At 39.5% G+C, this 21,480-nt stretch overlaps 1 protein-coding gene across 4 annotated transcripts in view; it reads right to left on the reverse strand.

Moving 5' to 3' along the window:
• The window catches only part of PCGF5 (polycomb group ring finger 5), a 61,253-nt gene that overhangs the window by 26,236 nt on the left and 13,537 nt on the right, over positions 1-21,480 (reverse strand). For 2 of the 4 annotated variants that reach the window (XM_035565083.2, XM_035564915.2), the window contains exon 2: positions 8,667-8,976. In XM_035565083.2, the coding sequence (XP_035420976.1) occupies positions 8,667-8,778 (112 nt within the window). In that variant the 5' untranslated portion in view covers positions 8,779-8,976. Of the gene's footprint in view, positions 1-8,666; positions 8,977-9,391; positions 9,502-21,480 lie in introns of those variants that run through there. The other 2 variants (XM_035564996.1, XM_035564841.2) reach the window with 2 other exon arrangements.

Below are 21,480 nucleotides of genomic sequence, written 5' to 3' on the forward strand. Positions count from 1 at the left end.
TGAAAATCTTTAAGGACAATCTTGGTGCTTTTTTTTAAACAAACAAACAAACCAAAAAAACATCTCCTAACAAGCTAGGTCTGCATTTGCCTTTACTTTAGAATGCCCAGAAGTGTTATTACACTTCAGCTGACTCTGGTAATACACACACCTTTGTGTAGGTGTTTTTGTTTGTCAGTTTGTTTTTTGTTTGTTTGTCAGTGTTTTAAACTCTCAGACTGGTTTAAAACACTGACTGAAGGACATCAGCTTCATAGATTTGGTTGCAATTGCAATGAACTTTCCCCTTTAAGTCTGACAGGCAGACTTCAGAGCTCTGATTAGCTCTTGGCACTCTCCCCAAGCTAAATGGCTCTAGCAGTGCTGGATGCATGACAAATTGCAGATGATCTGGTAAAATGAGTTCAGAAAGCCCAGAAGTCCTGCCAAACAAGTCCAGTAAGTGAGGCACAATGCTGTCCTCTACACATAGGGACCCCAGAACAGAGCTGGTAACTGTGATGTTATGAGAGCACAGTTCAAGCCCCAGGACACAAGTATGTTTTTTCTTAAACTCGAGGTGTGAGGTATTTAGCACTGGCATACAGACACAAGAACCTGTAATCACAGAACTCTTCTTACATCACAGAATTTTTATAATTTGCTACGTTACTGCACCTAATTGATTTTTGCACATGCATTTCCAACACTTCCCCAGGGTAAGAAATCTAGTGAAGATCAGCAAGCCTGTGTTCTGTACCTACAAGACTTTTTCACTTTTCTATATTCTTTTTGTAACTAATGCTCAAACACAAAACACAAAACAGCTTGCTACTACACTTTTTTCATATGAAGATTTTAAAATCAGGTCCCTTAGACTTTACGTGGTCAATACACTTACATGTAGAATACATGCAGAATACTAACAATTTCATCACCCACATAGAATTATCTATGCCAGTCCAACAGAGCACTTAAGGACATGCTTAAATTAAAGCACAAGTCCCAGTAATTTTTAGACCATACATTTTATACAAAGAGAATTGTATAAAATCTTTGTTAACATGACTGAGAGGAAATAGAAGCCCTACAAGAGTCCTCACCTGAATTACTTGCAAACAGCCAACACCACCGTTTGAATGTTTATAATGTACAGAGACAGATTTTCATTAGCTGGCCAAACAACATTATTCAATACCCTTTAAAAATATTCCTGCTTATCTTCAAACACCAATTACTGTACCTCTACTTTTTAGATACTATGAATAGTCCTGAAGATTACCCCCCCACAAATGGCTCAAGAACATGCCACGTCATTTGAATAGAAAAAAAACAACAGTCAGTATGGCTGATTAATATGAAATTTTGATACATTGTTCATGAGAAAGCTAGGGTGAAGTGAGCTTTTCTTTCTGAAACAGGCAGTCCAAGTACTGAGTAATTCATTTATCTTGCTCTTCTTGAGCAAAGAAAAACAAGCTAACCAAGAAAAGGTCCTACTCTGAACACAACAGGAAAATCAAGAGAAGACAATGTGAAACAAAACCATGATGGAGAAGGCTCTTTAATTTATACTATACTATGCTATGTACTACAATCCCTGTTTTAAAAAAAAAAAAAAAAAGGAAAGGAAACAGGACTGTATGGAGACATTTACTTTTTGCAAGATTTTTTATTGAAGATAGTCTAGAAAAGGAAACATTGCCGTGAACGACAGTAATTCGTTGAAGAAAATTAGATCTTTCCCACTCATTAACAAAGGAAGTGCTTTCTTCCTCATAACAAAAAAAAAAATCAGGACATTTTGGGGGGGCACAACTCTTCTGTGTAACTGATGTAAAGAACACCAAAGCAATTAAATGTAGAGATATTAGGACTAGGTGATATAAATCAAATGTCTAAAGAAAATTAATTTATTAAGCCTGAAATCAAAGATAGCGTAAGTCTGAAACAAAAGTTGTAGAACAAGCACTTCCTAGACAACTTGAATGAGAATCTAAATAACCATATTGTGCCCAAGCTTCACAGGAATCTGTGAAACACGCTGCTGTCAACCAAGCTCTTAAAGTGCAGCATCTGGTATCTCATAATCTTGGTATCTACACCATGCTAAAGATGGAGATGATACTCTACCTTTGTCAGGAGAAACTGTACCAATTACTGGCACATGATGACAACACTGATGAGAACTACAAGGTTAAGAATTGCTTGTTATCTTGGAAATGCCATTAATTGGAGATTCTCAATTTAAAAATATGTGGGGAAAAAAAAAGCTGAGAAGCTAGTATGATGATAAAATCATTAAGTCTAACATAGTCACAAATAATGGCCATATGGAAATTCAGCTGAAAGTTGCTGTGGTAAGTAACATAAGAGTTTGGTTTATCGTAGACCTCATCTGACTTGCCTTTACAGAACTGAGTTTAGGGATAAATCTGTTTCAGTGAAGAACAGCAAGTGAAATGGAATTCCGCTTGTGTTAACTCTTATAATAAAGGGGTTGGTCTTTAATTTTTTTTTTGTAAGCCTCCTTTTTGGTAGGATCAGCAGTTGTCTCTATGTTTTCAGTTTTTCTTACCTGATGCCAATTTTCAATAACTGATAAAGAACAAAAAATTTGGAAAAAATGTTACAAACACTGTTGGCATTGGTCAATATTGATTTTGGAACTGATAGGCCTGAAGTCTATCTTATCTGGAAAATGTATCGAAATAGAAACTCTAAGAAGTATATCACAAAAAGTTTTTCAAAATGATTACCATTGGCTTGGTATCAACACAATAGTGGTTTCATTTTTATTTTTTTTCCTGTAATCAATTAGTGCTAGCCTCCTTCAGAAAACATTTCCCTGTGTTTCAAGAAAGGTATGTCTGAAATTCTTTGAGAATTTAATTCCCTCTGCTTGCTCTTGGGATCTTGGCTCCATTCATGATAGAGACGTTCTTGAAGTCTGTGATGAGATGACAGTGATTCTTTGAAAAGGACACATTGATCCGACTTATAAAGATATTTTACATATGGCTTTGCTAGGCTTTGTGTTTGTTTTCCAAACTAACAGAACGTGGATGAGCCATGACTTCCATTTACACCCAGAAGAAATTTGAAATCATTATTGTTCTGAAGAACTCTATGTCACAGGATGATAGGTAACTAATACATTTACTTAAAGTCAGGTGATTGACTCCCTAAACCTCCCAAACACTGAACACTGCTAACGATAAAGCCTACTAAAATCCAAATTAACATAACTTAAAGAGCTATTTATAAGATAAACTAATCTATGGAAAAGAACTGAATTCCTCAGTCTGAATATATTTATGTGCTCTCTTTATACCTTTTTTCAGGGAAGGTGGCAGCCTTGAAAGCCATGGGGGTTTAAGAAAGAGACAAATGATTAATGAAGAACTCAATCTTCAGTGTAAGTAGGTCTTGCAGCAGAATACATACAGACAAAACACGATAAAGAATTATGAATCGTAAGCCAGTCCTGTATGGATGTATTCCCTATGCCAACAAAGATAAAGATCTGGACCAAGTCTTTGTACAGCCAACACAAAGCATGAGGTCATCTTATATGAGGAAAAAACTTGAAATTGTAAATCAATACTGTAGCAATCAAAAACAACTTTTGTTTTTTCCCTCACATAAAGTTATGCTGCTATGCTGACTTGCCTGACAAAAGCTAAATGTGATTTACTGATAGCAATGTAGTCAAAAATACACATAAATTCTAGTACTCAAGAATAATGAACTGATATGCGATACTCTTAGTAGGAGGAAGATAATCAACCAGTATTTTTAGATATGATAGGTATAATCTTCCTCTTCTCAATATGATACACTGAACATTTTTCAAAGCCTGTCACTTTGAAGTTTCAGAGAACGCAATGAAGTCTAAGCATTGGGTGAAAAGGGTAGGGAAAAAAGGCAATCCTTAAACAAAATTAAATTACAGATATATTTAATTTACCACTTCGGGGAAAAAAAAATATCTTTAATACTTCTGGTACAGATTAACAAAAGGTGAACAGTTTGTAGAATTTTGAGGTATGTGCTGCACATGCCGGTGAAATGAGGACATGTATTTCCTGGTTGTACTATGACACATCAGATGAGCCATAATAAAACGTAAGATGATTTACTACAATTGATAAAAGTGTTTGTGTGACATATGCTAATTGGCTGGCAACCATAGCATACTATACAATGCTGCTTTTTCCAATACAGAGATATCTGGTTCACGCATTCTTTTAGATCTTTGTACTTAGCTGAAATTTACAGATACAAGTGTCAGGACTGTGCTGTACGCCATCTTACACAAACAAGAAAGTACATATCTTGCGCATCTCTAGATACATATTGTTTGATGAGAAGAGGATATTTTTAAAATGCCGATTGCCAAGGTACCAAAATAAAACTTAAAACTGCATTTTTCTTCAAAATATTCTACAAGAGAAAGTTTAATTAGTTAGTTGTGGGATAAATTTTTTGTCAGAACTCATCCTTTGAATTCTTCTAAGGATCTCCTCTCCCAAAACTAATCACTCCTTCAGGCAGGGAGTAAAGGAGAAGAACAGGATATGCACAGCTGGAGCATACAGCAAGATCTGAAAAACACTCAAGTTGCAAGATTACTGATTTTATATTGAAAATTTTATCTCCGGTTGCTTTCCTGAAGGAAGGGTATTTCTAAAGGTCCTAGGCTGCACTGGTTGACACTTTCTTAATGCAGATGCTAGAGGAGCCAGGTAGAAGTAATGCATCACTTCATCTGCTCTTCACGAATACTGAAAAACTGGTGATGAATACAGCCACAGGTGACAGTTTGCCTCACGGTGACAAGAAGATGACTGAATTCAGGATTTTGAGGAAGGCTTCAAAGTTGAAAAACAGTTAAGATTCTTAGCTTCAGGAGATGTTTCAGAGCTTCAGCGTCTTTAAGACGCTGCTAGTCAGAATTCCCAAGGAGGCAGTCATTACAAAGAGAGGCGCCCAGGAGGGCTGGCTGTTTTTTAAATAAAATTTATTTAGACATCAAGAGCTAACCACCCCATTGTACAGGGAATTATTGTCAGAACTGCCTAGCGCGCAAGAGCTGCTTGGTGCACAAACTTCATAATTAGTACACAAAAAGAAAACATATAAGAAGTGGAAACAACAACAGGAAACAAAAGGATATAAAATCATCTTTGGGTGCTTAGGGACAAAATTAAGAAGGCCAAAACCCAGCCAAAGCTAAAACTAATGAAGGACTTGAGGGGTTTCTACAAGTAGGCTAGTAGCTGTATGAAGTTCAGAGAAAATGCGGGTCAGTTAATGAATGAGGGAGACAACTCAGGAATAGATCTGAAAGGTTTTGAGTTCCTCAATGTCTTTTTTGCCTTGGTCTTCACAGCCAAAGGCTGAAGTCAGATCTCCATGCATACCTGCATAATTTGGGAAGGAGAGGTATGACCAGCAGCCAGGGAGCAGCACGTTAAGGCCTACATACAAAAACTGGACATACTCAAAACTACAAGCAAAATAGGATTTGCTAAGCTTAAAGCTTATCACCATAATCATGGTGGTTATGGAAGGTACCTGACTGACTGGAAAAGGGTAGTGTGTTCTGCCCACCTTTAAGAAAGATGAGAAGGATGACTGGGGCAACTATAGCTAAATAGCCTCCCCTAACTCCCCAAAAAGATGGCAGAACATGTCATGTCCCTTGAATCAATTTCCAACCATACAAGGGACAAAAAGGCAATCAAGAATAGTTAACATAGGTTTACCAAAAGCAAATCAGGGTCAAGGCTAATAGGTGATCTAAATAAGCCTATACTATCTGAATGGCAATGGAGACCAACTCTTCCTAGTAGTGGCAAATGGTATAACAAACAGTAAACGGTCACGAATTGTTGCTTGGTAGGACATTCAGTGCAGCACTGGAAGAGCTCTCCAATTTTCACAACTCAACTATTCAGAGCCATGGCTTGACCCAGTATAGTACTGGCAACTAAACTGTCTCACGCATGAGGTTGGCCTAGACAACCTCCAGATGTTTCTTCCGACCAGCATCTCTATAATTGTATAAACAGTCTGACATATTTAAGGGCACTAAAGAATGTTCCTGAGGAAAGTTTATTTTCCAGTCTTTGTAAGTGCACACTGCTAAACAATGAAGTGACTCGGGAGACAGATAATGGGACATACTCACTAGCTCACATCTAGCCTGCTTCAACCAGTAGTTCTTTAAAATCCTTGACAATTATGTAACAGGCTAGAAAAAAAAGTCTCAGTACATATGGCAAAATCATCTGGTGAAAGTAGCAAAAAAGAAATGAAGCAGTGAATTTGTAGAATAATGAATTATTCTTGCAGTATTACAAGCGTTTCCTTCCCAAGAAACAGGAAAAAATTATACTACTGATGCCTAAGTTGCATTTAATCTTCCCAGTAAATAGCGAGTGTTCAATTGTCTGTCCAGCATTCACAAAAACCTCATCAGAAACATTGTTTATTAAAAAGGCACAGACTTCTAAGAGCAGAAATTCACTACTTAACATGTGGTCAGTGAACCCAGATGTGAGTTAACCACTAACTGATTTGGTTACTATTCATCACATTAGTTACTAAGATCACCAGAGAACATCTGTGTCAATACAGGCTTGCCATCTTGTCCAGACTAATACATTGTATTCCCAGTATCCAAAGAGTTTATCCTCCTTCTTAAAGTGTTAATATCTGCGGATTGTCATCATTTGTGCAACGCTGTTTTGAATTACAGCAATGAGCAGTACAAGACAAAGCACCAAAGGACAGTTAAAGTTGTTATTAATTTGTGATAACTTTTTGGATATAACTGAAGAATCATGACTACACTTCAAAATATATGTATTTTTTTTTTCTCAAAGCCAAACTGTAAAAAAAAAAATTGCCAGGGTATCTTCCTGAATTCTGCAACATACGCAGTATCACCTTTTCCTCTACAGACCTAAGTCTTCCATATCAACAAGTTTCTTGTTTTTCCTTTCCATCACTGTAAACTTCATATTTTGGCAAGTAAGCTGCTTTAAAGAAACACCATCTTCCTTCTTGCATTTTTAGATAATGACCCCAACACATGGCAGTTTTTGTGCAAGAAGACCTGTGCAACTACATGCAAGCTCAGCAAGCTTCACTTGCACTAATTTGGCTGCAGAGCTGGGGACTAGGCAGCAAGAGAACTGACTCAGGGAAGAGCTCAAAATCTACAAGTGAACAAAAGAAACAGATGCTGTTGAGAAAAAATGCTCCTCCTGCCATTATTGTTTTGCAATGGGAGTCAAAGTAAACAAACAAAAAAATTATATATAAATAGAAAGATTCCATAACAAAGTGTTGTTTTTTTTAAAGTCTGAGCTGATTTCTGATGCAACTTTTTTGCCTCACTCTAATCTTTTAAAAGTTACTACTGTTCATTAAACTTCAACCATAAAAAGATTAACTAATGCTGAAACTATTCTACTTTCTTTAAAGGGAAAGATAATACAATAATAGCTAATATACTTCTCCCCGTTTTATTTCAAGATATTATATGAGTACTTTGCTTAACTTCCTTTGTCCTGCCGTTAAATTCCTTCACCAAATAACTCAAAAGAGAAGAATAATACCACAAAACAATTTATAAGCCTTAGTTGATATTAGACTTAGAAAAAATCAGTTCAAAATTATTTTTCCTCAAAAGGTAATAATAATAATATAACAACAAACCATATGGCCTCTCTACTATGAACAACATATAGGAATGATAGGTTTTAATTCTTTCTGTACTTGATACAGTAATGACCATAACACAAACGGCTTGATATACATAGTACTATAGTGTAAAAAATAACAACAAAGACAATAACAACTACAAGAACAACACTGCACAAAAACAACAGGAAATGCTAAGACAGGGCTTTAATTGGTATTTACTATAGGTTTAAAAATTGGAAGGCTACCAGAAAACACGTAGTTCCCCTTACTCCTTTTTAGGACGGTTCAATTTTTTTCTTTGGAAATATGCCAAATTCTTAAGAAGGTCTAAGTGAACTGTTTTATATTTGGGAATAAATCTAAAAAATTTGTGCACCTAAGTAATTCCACTTATGAAAATAAGCCACTGAGTCTGATACGAGAATTTGTATGTTTAATATCATTCATACAAACAAATATTTTAGAAGCATTAGGAGCATAAGACAACCTGAACAATTTCTTCTGAGTCAGTTTCAAAGAGACCTACTCTCTAAATAAATATTTTATCAACTTTCAAGTACTTCTACTCAATGTGCCATGGAACGCCTTAGACATGCGAGCTAGTACTGACCAAACTGGTGTATGCATAGTGCTCGCTGCCAACAGATACAGCAGCTTAAGTTACAAAGGCAGACCAGCCACATTACCAAAATACCACGCCCAACCTAATAATCTTGCTTCTGATCAGGCCAGGCCACAGCGATCTTGGTGCTGGAGCCAGCACAATCACCACTACCTTGGGAGAAAGGAAAGGGGCATCTTCACTCTGCAGTTTGTTAAGGGGAGCTGGTATGGCCTCAAGATGACCCAAAGGGTGGAGCAGCATCTAGGACAACCGACCAGAAACCGCACAGAGATCAAATCAAGCATCAAATCAAACTTCAAGGAAGCATCACTGATGAAGGAAGGATGTTCTGCAAAGTACTTACAGGTATGGAGGCACTCTGTTACTGTAGTTGGCTTGATGAGATAGCCTTTACAGATATAACAGGTGATATGGGGATTGAAATCTTTCACCAAGTGCTTCCTCTGAGTAGCCATTCGTGGGGCAGAGAAGGCTGGCAGAGCGCTCTGGGCCAGCGGAGCAAATCCGGGAGGCGTCGACGCCCGCGGTTCACCAGAGCTGCGGCGCTGCTCCGTGCGGCGGGGCTGCTCCGGGCATTTGCTCGCGGCTCGGGCGCTCTCAGGGGGCCATGGCTCATGCCTCGGGCTCCTGCGTCAGGCCGGCCGCTCCCATACCTGTGGCACACGTGGGGAGGGAGAAGCCGTGTGAGCCGGGCACCGCGCTGCCCGCCGCGACTCCCCGGCGGCCGGGCGTCGCCATCGGCTCGGCGGGGCCGCCCGGGTCGCCGTTTACGTAACGGCCCGGCCGAGCTCCCAGCTCCGAGCCCGCGGCCGCCCGGGCCGGGCCGCGCTGACAGGTGCACGCCGCCGGCCCGCCGCCCTCGCACCGCCGCTGCCCCGCAGGCCCCGCGGGGAGGGGCCGGGCCCTGCCCTCCGTCCCCTCCTGCCCTCCGCTCCCCTCCGCCCCAGCGCAGCGCCGCGGCCCGGCCCTCCCCCGGGGGCAGCGGAGCCCCCGCTCTCCCCGCTGCCCGCCCCGTCCCGCCCCGCCCCGCCCCGCCCCGTCCCGCCGCCTCCCCGACCCCCACCGTACCTGGCGGAGCCCCGCGGCCTCGGGCGGCCGCCGAGCGAAAGAGAAAGGGAAACGGCGTGCGGCTCCCGCCCCCGCCGAGCCCTCCTCCTTCCCTCCCGCCCTCCTTCCCTCCCTCCCCGCCAGGCTGCCGCGGCCGGTCCCAGGGCGGGCGGGACGGGCGCGCAGGCGCTGCTCCCCGGCCGAGCCCCGCAGCGCCGCTGCGGGGTCGGGAGCCGCCGGCAGCCCCCGGCCGCCGAGCCCAGGGGCAGGGCGGCCGCAGGTAAGCGGAGGAGCAGCGCAACACAACGCAGCCCGCGCCCCGGCGGCTCCCCCCTGCCCCGCTTCGGCCCCGCCGCCGCCGCTTCTGGCCGCGGGAAGGTGAAGCCGAAAGGCAGCGCCCCGCCCGGCCCCCTCGGGCTCTCGAGGGGCAGCAGTGAACGAGTTAGGCCCGCAGCCTGTAAACACCGCTCCATGTGCTTCCCCGCCACTGAGCGGCCGGAGCAGCGCTCGGCACACGTGAGAGCTGCCTCCGGCGTCAAACCCATCCGCCGCCTGCCCCTCCGTTCACAGAAACACCGTAATACCGGGAGATTATTCATAACGCTAAGGGGCCCCATGGTGTTTTTCAACTGCAGTATTTCTAGCAATTTGTTACACTTGTTTTAGCAATAATAACAAAAATACAACGAGGCAATTCCCGTGCTGGCTGCAGGAGCCTCACGTTGCCTGAGACCGTGCTGGGTCTTGGCTTCTCTGTCCTGCGCCTGAAACCCTCAGCTGGCAGCGGCCCTCCCGCCCTGTCAGTCCCCCTTCATCCTCGGGCATGTGCCACAGGTACCTGCAGCCCGCTCCGGCCACCCTTCCTGCCTCCGAAGCCCTCACCCTCCAGCACATCTCCATCCACACCAACTCAACCGCCAGGCTTAGCCAGGTACGCTGAGCTATTAGCGTTACAGTTACAGCGCAATGGCGAATGCACGGTAAACCTGACGGACAGTAAGTTGACACAACGTGCATAATTTTTCCAGATAAAATTCTCATCTCGTATGACATTATTTCTCCACCACATGAACAGGAGCTTAAAAGCTAAAAATCATTCGCAGAAGCATCTGTAGCTTAAGAAAATGTTGTATTTTGATGGGTTTGCCCATCTATTGTGAACCACTGTTTGCATTATTATACTGTAAAACACTGCCCAGTCAAAGGTTAGAGAGTACTTAACTCTAAAAGGAAAAATATTCAACACAGAATATATTATGAATTATAGAATTATGAATTATAGAATATATTATGAATTGTGAATTATATATGAATTATTATAGAATATATATGACAGTAAATGCAGGGAAAATGGAAAAAGAATATTTTCAATTTAAGTAAAAATATGCAAAAACTGAAAAATACTAATATCTTAAATTGTCTTTTCTTTAGGCATATAAAAAAAAAGACTAAGCTATTTTTCTTACTAACTTTGGAATTCTTTAGTTTTAGAAATCTGTCATCTTCACAAACTATGATGTTAGTGTTTTTTTAAAGAACATTGAAAGACACTGAGGGTACCCATACTTGAAAGAGGAACTTGGAGGATGCACTGTCTTGAAAGTTAGCAAGATTGTTTCTAAATTGACATTACTCATTTAACAAAACAAAGCTTATGAAGTGTGTTACTAGGAGAGAGAATACAAATTCTTTTTCATATAAATATTTTACTTAGCAAAACTGACTAGGTTAGTCAGTAGTCATGTTCTGTCAGTTTCACAGAAGTTGACAATTTCAGAATGAGGGTGGGAGTGGCCAAGCTTGGACTGAGCACAATAGTGCCTTATTAAACTTCCACACATTTAAAACAAACATCTGCTGATGCTCTGCTGGCTGTTTCACCACGACTGTGGCAGTAAGACTTTTAAAAAAACAAACTGGATTCTAAGTTTGAGATTTCAAAACATGGTTTATCAAATCTCCCTACCGGAAAAAAACAAGCAAGATTTTCTAAACAAATTCATCAGCTAGGCTTGTGTTTACACAGTAGTGGATACACAATTTTATATCCAAGCACATTAAAAACAGTTTTACATAATTATTATTATGTGTAGCCTATAAAGTAATAATTGCACAGCAGTCATGATACTTGGAAACATACACCGGGTAGGGATTCCCACAAGCCATACCGATACCTCTCTGTTAAGGGGTACCTGTCACATGCCAGCTGAAGGACATATGACACATTCTTGCTTCAGCTCTCTAAAATTTAGGAGCTCAGTCCTGCTGCTACCAAGCTGTATTTATGAGCTGCTGAACACTTTTAACTCTGTAAACCCAAAGAGCTGAGGCACTCAGCACCTTTCAAGACCACAACATAAAGCACAAATGAGAAGCATTGCAAAAGCTCTTATTTCGTTATCTGAGGAAAGCAGCATAACAAAGATCCTTAAATACTTACTCCTACTTTATATCGGGAGGTATTATATTAATATATGCTTATGAATTCATTGTCATTTCAAAAGTAGTTAATTCCTAACATTGCATACAATACGTATATTTAAAAATACATGGCCATGTAAATGATGTGAGAATTTTGATCTACTTACTGCAGTTAGAGGGTAACAGAGGTATAGTGTTTGAATCAAACGAAGTGGTCACTTTCATCACGTTAAGAGAGAAAATCAGCAAAACAAACTGAGCTAGTTCTAGTAAATATATATATCATATATTAGCTACAGCAAATGTGGTGCTACAGAGTGGGTGATTATAGCCCTCAAGACAGTGATGAAAATACAGCTGCTCTCATTTCCCTATGTTTCTTAAACCTCTGACTTCACTATTGACTGACTTGTACTGTGTCCTCTAACACAGTAATTACCTTTTTTTTTTTTTTAATCTTTTAATTCCTTCTTTACATACATGAGCTAGTCTAATAAAAAAATAAAGGTTTCTTTCTAAGCGTTATCAAAGTAGAGGAGTGGTTTGTGGAAATCCCTGAAGAACTGCTAAACTGTCCAATATAAAAAAAGTAATTCTTTACATTCATACAAATAAAATGTATCTTTTTAAAGAAGAAGCCAGCACACATAAGAACTTGTGAACTCCACATATTTCATTGTTTTTACTCATTAATGAATTCCGACATTTTTGATGTAATATTGTCTCAGGTAAACTCCAGAGAGAAAATAAACATAGGTCTACACGGCCAAGCTCTGGGTACCATTTGAAACGGTTGACTAATTCTAATTCTGCAAGTAAATCCACAAGAGCACAACCTTACATCCCTATAGAGCCACCCTGGAGTCTGTTTCTAGGCAAGTGTCCGGTCACCCTCCAGTTACCCTTAGAGTTACCTAAGAATTACTGGGACACATCTGGTCTGGAAAATAATGAAAAAAAAATGAAAAAAAAAATCCCTAATTTTCTTAATAGACATTGTAGAGCACTCTGAATGACATCTATAGGGAAATCATAGCATTCACTTTCACTGAATTTTGAATCTTTACCCATTTGATGGAAACACTATTTTATGATTCTTGTATCTTGAAAACTTCACAGAAGTGCTCCGGTTGGAAAGGGCCTCTTGAGATCAGCTCTGCTCAAGCTGGGTCACCTAGAGACAGTTGTCCAGGGCTGTGTCTGGTCGGGTTCTGGGCATCTCCACAGATGGAGACTCCACAACCTCTGGGCAATTAATTCCAGTGACTGACCACCATCACAGTTAAAAAGTGCTTTCTTGATTTCAGATGGAATTTTGGGTGTTTTACTTTGTGCCCATTACCTCTTACCCTGTCAGTGTACTCACCTAAGCACAGTTTGACTCCCTCATCCTCATTCCCTCCCATCAAGTATTTACAAACATTGTTAAGATTTCACAGAGCCTTCTCTTCTCCAAGTGGAGCAGTCCCAGCACCATCAGCCTTTCCTCACATGAAAGATGCTCCAGCCACTCAGTCATCTTTGTGGCACCGTGCTGGACTCACTCCGTATCTTTTTTGTACTTAAGAGCCCAGGACTGGACCCAGCACTCCAGCTGTGGCCTTACAAATGCTGAATAGAGAGGAAGAATCACCTCCCATGACCTGCTGGGAGCTTACTTGAAATTACTACATATTTACTCAGGTATGAATAATAGAACTAATATATTGACATTATTTTGGCTTCAAAGGCAGTTCTTCATTATGGTATACAGCCTTGCATTGTGCCACAACAGTGTTTTTTCTTCTCTTCATACTTAATTGACTTTTGGTGACAAGGTGGAGAGGCGAGTTTGCCTTTGAACCATCTGAGATTGCTCACAGGGAGTGATGCAACAGCAGGACGGACACCAGATGTGCAACCAAGAGGTTTCTGCACATCCACTTGCCTGTGTGCTCAGTTTCAGAACAGGGGTCTGAGATGGGGTTAGGAACTGTTGGGAACTAAAACACTGGCAGTATCTTTAACCTCTCCTATTTTTTTCCTTATGGGACACTGTAGTTTCACTGGGCTTTGGTCTCCTCTACATCACCTTTAGTTTCTTACAGGGTATCGAAAAAATGTTTTGTGGCTTGTGGCTCTGTAGACTGAAGCGAAGTAGGCATTATTTCACAGTTGCCTGTGATTGTGGGGAACCACAGAGAATGACCAAAGCAGTGCTTTATAGTCCCATGTTTCACGTAAATTCATAGCAATTCTGTGTAAATACCTGGGACAAGTAAAGGTCAGACACTTTGGTAATGGTTTAAAGAGAACACATAATTTGAAATGACCCAGTTTTAAATCAGCTGCTCTCCATGCACCACAAAGGTCTTGCATCATCAGAATTACTTTTTTGGTCTCTGCTATTGGCCAGCTATTTCACTTCTGCTGCATAGTTTGTCAGTCTTTCTCTGAACTCATGGCAATCAGTCTGTGTTGCCATTGCTGCCATTGTATAATCTCAAATACTTTTAACTACTTCACCTGTATTGCTATCCGATTATATGCTTCGGCCAGTTCAGTTTCCTTTTACTCTGCTCTCTGCAATACTATCAACTTCTTATTCTGTGACTTTCCAAAGAAAATCTACTCAGGACTTAATGCTTTCTCAAGTCCCCCTGCTACTGCACAACATGCAAATGAATAAATGAATAAATAGATCAGTGGCAATCAGAGACATGGTATCAGAAAAACTCAAGCACTGCAACATGCATAGGCCAGCCTGAATATAGCTGCTGTCTGCACCAGCAAGACTATGCCTCCTCCACAGATTTCCAGGATCTGTTGGTCATGTGGAGAATTCTTTGTCAGCTCCCTGTACGTATCCTTCCAGGGACAAAGCAGCTCTCTATCAGTATAACTGTATGTTCCAGATCTTCTAATCAGTTCTCAGCAAAATCTATGCTTTTCCACAGGACTTGCTATATTTCAGTAACTTTTTTTAATCCTTGTTTCCATCAGCATCATGTTTCTTCCATGCTATACTGCATGTTTACTATCTATACATATACTATATTGTTTGCAGTATTTTTTCCCTGAAAATATCAAAGCCAGTCACATCAACATATCACACAGCTCAACTAAACAATAATATGAAGTGTTCAAATAGCTTTAAAAGAGTGTCATCTTTCAGTCTCTGGGAGATGGAAAACAAACTGTAAGAACCCTCCAATGGCTCCTGCTAAAATTGTTACTAACAGATTTTGTTTCTTACAGTTGAAAGCTGGCAGGAATGCAAATCAAATTGTATCACACATGTCAAACAGCTTCACAATTATGCAATCAACTTGCACTGCAAATTAAAAACAAGACTTGCTACTAGATCTTAAGTCAAAACAAATTTAAAACTCCAATAAGCTCAGCAAAAGCAACCCTCAAGAAAGCTACTCATGCTAGTTATTACGGCAGAACTAGCAAACAAAGAGGCTCAAAAGCAAATAGAGAAGTAGCAGCAAAATTTCCTCATCTTTCAAAAGACAAATTAATGATATTTAAAATGTCTCAGGGTTTGTTAAGTAAGTTAAGTACCCTACTTCAATTGATTTTCAACAGGAGTTCTATTTCCAGGCCTCTCAAGAATAAAACCTTTAACTTAATAACACAATGTTGGATGGACTCCATTTCATTTCCACTACATGGGAAGACTCTCTTGTTCATGGGTATCATTATTTTGTTTGCCAATTAAAACAGTAGACTTAACTTGAGGAAACCTAATATAGATACTTGTGAAATTCATTTTTAATTTCCTGAAATAGAGAGTGCTTTTTCTGGATAAATTATGAGAAAATAGGGGGTTGACCAAGATACTTGAATCTTAGCTTCACATCCTCATATGGTGTTTTTTAACAGTAGTTTAGCTTATATATTGAGCCAAACACTGTGCAGCAGCATTTTCCATGTGATCCAGTCCATCTGATCATATGGCTACAGTCACACCTTAAGTTGGCCTACTGAGTTAGCTAAAGGCATTATCTCTGCATTTCCCTAAGCTTAAGCAAAAATAGAAATTCTTCATTTATTTTGGATATTTGTAAAAGCATTAAAAAATGAGAATCACTCCAGATAACATTTTACTGAAAGCATTGTCGTGAAATATTAATAATTTGTATCCAATATACTGATGGCAAAAGATTAAGCAAAACTGATACTTTTAATTGAATCTTCATTTGAATAATGTACCAGTTTTAGGGTGAGACAAGCTCAGGATTCTAGCCAGAAGCTATTCTCAAGTGAACAATCGCTCCTCAGCCCCTAACTTGGCACCATATGCCAGTTCTGAAGTCATATTAGCTTAGGAAGTTGACAGTGCTAGTTTCCCAACTTTATTCCCACGACTGCAATAAATCATAAAAGTTTGCATAAGCAGTGTTTGACATTATCATCACCTGAGTTTTTGAAAGAAATTATTTATAAAACAATTCTGAGATATGCAATTTTTTATTACTTTATTCTATGATTACAAAATCATGGCCTTCAGACTCTGCCTACATTTAAACAGCATATTCTGGGTTGATGTGCATTTGAACAGACTGAGCATAAAATCAACCTGGAGCTGGAGCCTATGTTTACTACCCCTGCATCTTTAGCTGCCTCTCTGTGATGCTGAGAAGTCTGGGCTCAGCGTGGTGCTAACGAGACCACGTGGCTTTTGGCTGAGCAGGCTGTGACAGTTTTGGACTCTCTTTTTAGGCTCTGGACAGAGCAAGACTGAGTCCCTCCCAGAATACAAAGAGTATACATAATGCTGCTTTCAAAAAGCTGTACTGTCTGCAGGAGTTCATTCTCCAATTACTAACTTGTCCGATCTCGTCAGCTAGACAGGATCATGAACTACTTCTGTAGGAAGAAAATTACAGTAACAAATGCAGGTAGTACTTCAGGAAATTACATGCTTTTGAGTCAAAAATAAATAAATCTGTGCTTATAAGCACACTAGCAGAGGCAAGGCCCTCCTAGAGATACATTCGTTTGAATAAAATACAATAATGTCTGTTTTGGTTCATGAATATCTAATGACACTTATTGATGAAGTCTGACAAATGCTCAGACTGGATCATTCTACTAAGATTGTTGATTTATATTTAGAAAGAGAGATCCTCATCTCCTCTTCAAAAAGCTGTTATTTAGCATTATGCATGCAAAAAGCCTCACTGCATTCTCCTGCAGAAGTATCTATACTTAAATAACAAGTGAACTATATCTATATTTCGTATAAACTATGCTGACGATATCATACAATATCTGACCCTTCTAAGTTACTACAACCTGTTTACACTTTGCTCAGTTTTTTAGATGTGACTGTTCAGCGCTGTGGTAAGTTTAGATTCTGTAGGCCTAAAGCTAGAAGTTTTCACCTTTCTATTTGCATAGCAAATCTCACTCCTAATCCAATATCCTTGGTGGGCTTTTATGAAGAAAACACATAATACTCTTAAAATGATCTGCCTTTATCACGAATACATAGATGGAAATATGAATTTTTGACAAGGTAGCAGGCTTATGAGAACTTGTTGATACATATAACACATATCCTGCTCCTATCATCATCATGCTGTCTATTTAATAATTCCCATTTAAATACAAGACCTTAGTTGCCACAGCTCAGTAGGAATAATATTAAGGAGATTTACATTTTCCTCCTGAGAAATCTGGAATGCTGTCTCGTGTTTTATCCTTGTGTCTTTTAAACTTGTCAGAAATGCTACTGCCATCATAGCCCTCCATCAGTCAGGAACTAAAATATGTATGGTTGGGGTATGCCTTCTACTAAGCAGCAACTTACCAAAATTGTGAGAGAAATCATTGTTACAAAATACATCAAAAAGAGGTACCTTCAAACAGAGACAGCCAATTTACACTTTTATCCAGTATGTTTTAAATCTGTTCTACAAATTTATTCATTGCACCTGTTGCTCTCCTCATTTGTACAAGAGAAACAATTCCTCCTTGCCCCCACCCCATTTTTAATATCAGTGAATAATAAATAAAGGCAAGAACAGTTGAAAGCCCTCAAGGTGAAGTATCAAAACCACTACCTAATAAATAGGATAAACTAATGAATTTTAGTACAAAGAGACTCAGTCAGATTTCTGAAGACTACAATTTTGGGTACAATTAATGGGAAGTTTAATGACAAAGAGCGTTATAAAGAAGATAAATTGAAAGTGTATTGTTTTGCACTAGATAAATTACACATGGTCACTTATTTTAAGGAAAGAAATCAGCAGCTCCATAGTTTGTTGAGTCTAGAACCACCTGTCCAAACTTTTGGAAACACCGTTTTTACTTGACAACAAGGGCAACATTATTAAATTTTAGAATAAGCATCCCTACATGACCTCTCAATGACACTGCTGTTCAAACCACTGGCACTGATGGAAACAGGACCCAATTTAAATGCTATTTAGTGCCCGAAGAATAATAAACTTGTGACCACTTACAAGAATACTGTTAAGTAGTTTATATTGTACAGGCAGAAAATGATGAAGGTCCCACCTACTTCTTTCGCAAGTGTCTCTTCTGCAAAGTCACAAAACTTGGTAACAATAACCAGACAGGACACAAATATTGACAGTAAGGAGTGAAAGGTAACTGCTATTCCACCACATTGTTCTCCCTCTGTTTATGGCTTTCATCCTACAAAGTGCCTGAAGAGCCAGTGACTTGATTAAGGGATTGGATCCCCTTCTGTCATATGAGGAGGGGCTGAGAGAACTGAGATTGGTTAGCCTTGCTCAGGGGGAATCTCATCGATGTGTATAAATGAGGGGAGAAGTAAATAAGACGGAGCAAGAGACTTCTCAGTATTGTCCAGTGACAGAACAGGAGGAAGTGGGCACAAACTGAAACATGGGAGATCCCACTTAAACCTAAACCTTTTTTTTTTTTTTTTTCCCCACTGTGAGGGTGGACAAACACTGGAATCATTTGCCCACTGAGGCTGTGGAGTCTCCATCCTTGGAGATTTTCAAAACATGACTGACAAGGCCCTGAGGAACCAGGTGCAGCTGTCCCTGCTTTGAACAGAGGGGAAGGGCCAGACATATTCCTGAGGTCCCTCCAAGCTGTCTGTGATTCTGCGAGCTATTCTGGCCTTGAGATTGCAGAACAATTTATGCTTACAGATAAGTATGTGTTTCTGTGCAGCCACCATAGATTCTGAAGCTTATTCCACCTCTGAGCTTATGAAAATACTTATTTTTGGGGTAGAATTTTCAAATATTTTGTTAAAACAAAATTCTGAATATAAAACTCTCCTAATGCCCCTAAAATAAAAACTGCAGGCATTCCTGACTTCCACAATTAATGAACAGAACATCTATGTGTACATCTACATGTAGATGCTTCTTGTTATGTTTTACATTGAGCTGTCAGGACATCATTTTACCAGGCAATTCATTCTGAAAATATTCAATAATAAACTGACATTTGCAGATGGTACAGGAGAATTTTACTTCAGAAGAACTTATACCTCGATGACGATCATCAAGGGCAAAACCAAGGTATTAGTATTCAACACACAAAATGTAGCTGTCTGTGTCCTGTTCATCTTGACAAACACTTAAAACAATTTGCAGATAAAAATTATGTTAAAACACAGTTGAGGCTAAAAGTACCAACTAATTAATTTACAGTAAAATATCCAATAATGGATGTGGCAATGAGCTCAGAAATCAATCATTCTAAACACAGTAGAGTTTATCCCAGACTCCAAACGTAAAGAAATCTGTACATTTGTTAAAGGCAGGAATGCTCTATCAGTGTATTTGTAAACAAGCTTACCAATGGTATCAGTTCAGCAATAGTCACGTACTCATTATAGGCTACTTAATGCAATCCAGGACCAGAGACACTTAAAAGCATTTGGAAGTATCAGCTGTTCCCTGAGAAGTAACATCAGAAAACAAGTAACTAGGAACAGCCCTGCTGCCAATAGCAGGCTTATTGCAATTCAGAGCCCCGCCGACCTCTTTGCGTGCCTACCTTCTAAGCTAAAGTGGAGCAAAGACTTTTTTTTTGCACTCCCCAAATACTTGTAGGTGGTGAGTGTCTGCTACAGACCACCTGATGAGGAAGAAAAAAAAGTAGATGAGGTCCATGATATGTCTAGAAACTTTAAATTATTAAACACCCACTGAATATGCTAAACAATTTAAGGGCAGATTTACCATTAGAGTAAGCTCCCTAGAACAGTGCATACCAGTAAAAGTACATAGTCCTTATAAAAAAGCTGATCAAAAAAAACAAATGTTGGGAAGGAAAAAGCAGATCTACTTGTTGATCTATCTAGCTCCAGTAACTATGGAAGTGAACACAAGGAACATCCATGAGCACAACCTACTCACACAAGGATCCAGAACAAGCTGGGCACCATTCACTGTAATACCTGACACTATTTTTAATGCAATTTAACAAACCTGTCTCAATTACATGTGGTACCAATATATCCATTCAGCAAATATTCCTTCAGTTGCAGTGGAAACTTATGCTTTGAGTCTGTCTGTTCTAAGGAGCCTGCAATTTAGACTGTATGAAGAAAAGGATGCCTTTTTGAGCCTGTTTTACACAATGAGCAAAATACTTCTGTGGTTTCCTAAGAAATTTCTGATGTCAGCCACACAGTCAGACATGACTGCCTAGGAATTAAACTTCCAACTCTCAAATTCCAATACAATGTGTTAATCACAACACCGTTCTTCTTCTGAACGTTCATTTGACATGGATTTAAACCAGGCACCTGATCTCTGAGGTGAGAAATTTTATTTTGCATGAAAGAGTCATATTGAACACTAAACCTACACATTGCCTCATATTGCTATTGATACTACTAAATCCTGAAAATAATCAGGATATCTGCTGTTACTTTTAGAACAGTACCACTAAGGAATTAAAAGCTGTCTTAATTTTTTTAATTTTTTTTTCAGTATGTGGAGACAAGTACGTAATTTTTTACAAGGTAAAATAGTTGAAGATAAAAAGCTGGGAATTTCATACCTTATCCAGTACCTTATCCAGTTTGTGCATTCATATATATAATTTTATACACTTGCAAAATGGAAATGAAACAGAACATTGTGCTTTGATTGCATTTTTGCATTCAGTTTTAAGCAAGAGTAATGACCACTTAAGATGACAAAGAATCAGACCCATCAACTCATCTTTCTTTTTCTTATTAACAAACATCTCATGAATGTGAATATTGCTATTTACACAGCCTAATCCCACACAGTGCCTCCATGACTTCCTGAAACAAGTTACTCTTATGTCTCTATGATGTAATTAAATGTACTTTTACCACTGCTGTGATGAAGAAGTTGTTGGGTAATACACATCAAGTACTGACAGACTGCTTTACAGCTACACATTCATTATTAAAAAGGAAATAAAAATGCACAGTTAGGCTCATTTCCAAAGCAGCAGTTAAAATAAACAATAGCTGAAGCAGAAATACTGTCTCACTTTATATATGTAATTAACTGAAAATACTTTTGGTGCCAAATAGAAGAATGCTATTACAGATTCAAGCATACACACTTATTATACTCTGCAGCTAGGTTTAAACATAACATCTTCATCATTGCACTCTATGCAGTATGGTTAGGAGTATACTTGTAAACTGGAGTTGCCTGATCTTACGCCACACATGCACAAGTATCACAATCTCTCAA

Source organism: Cygnus atratus, chromosome 7 (assembly GCF_013377495.2).
Source record: "Cygnus atratus isolate AKBS03 ecotype Queensland, Australia chromosome 7, CAtr_DNAZoo_HiC_assembly, whole genome shotgun sequence".
NCBI classification, from domain to species: Eukaryota; Metazoa; Chordata; class Aves; order Anseriformes; family Anatidae; genus Cygnus; species Cygnus atratus.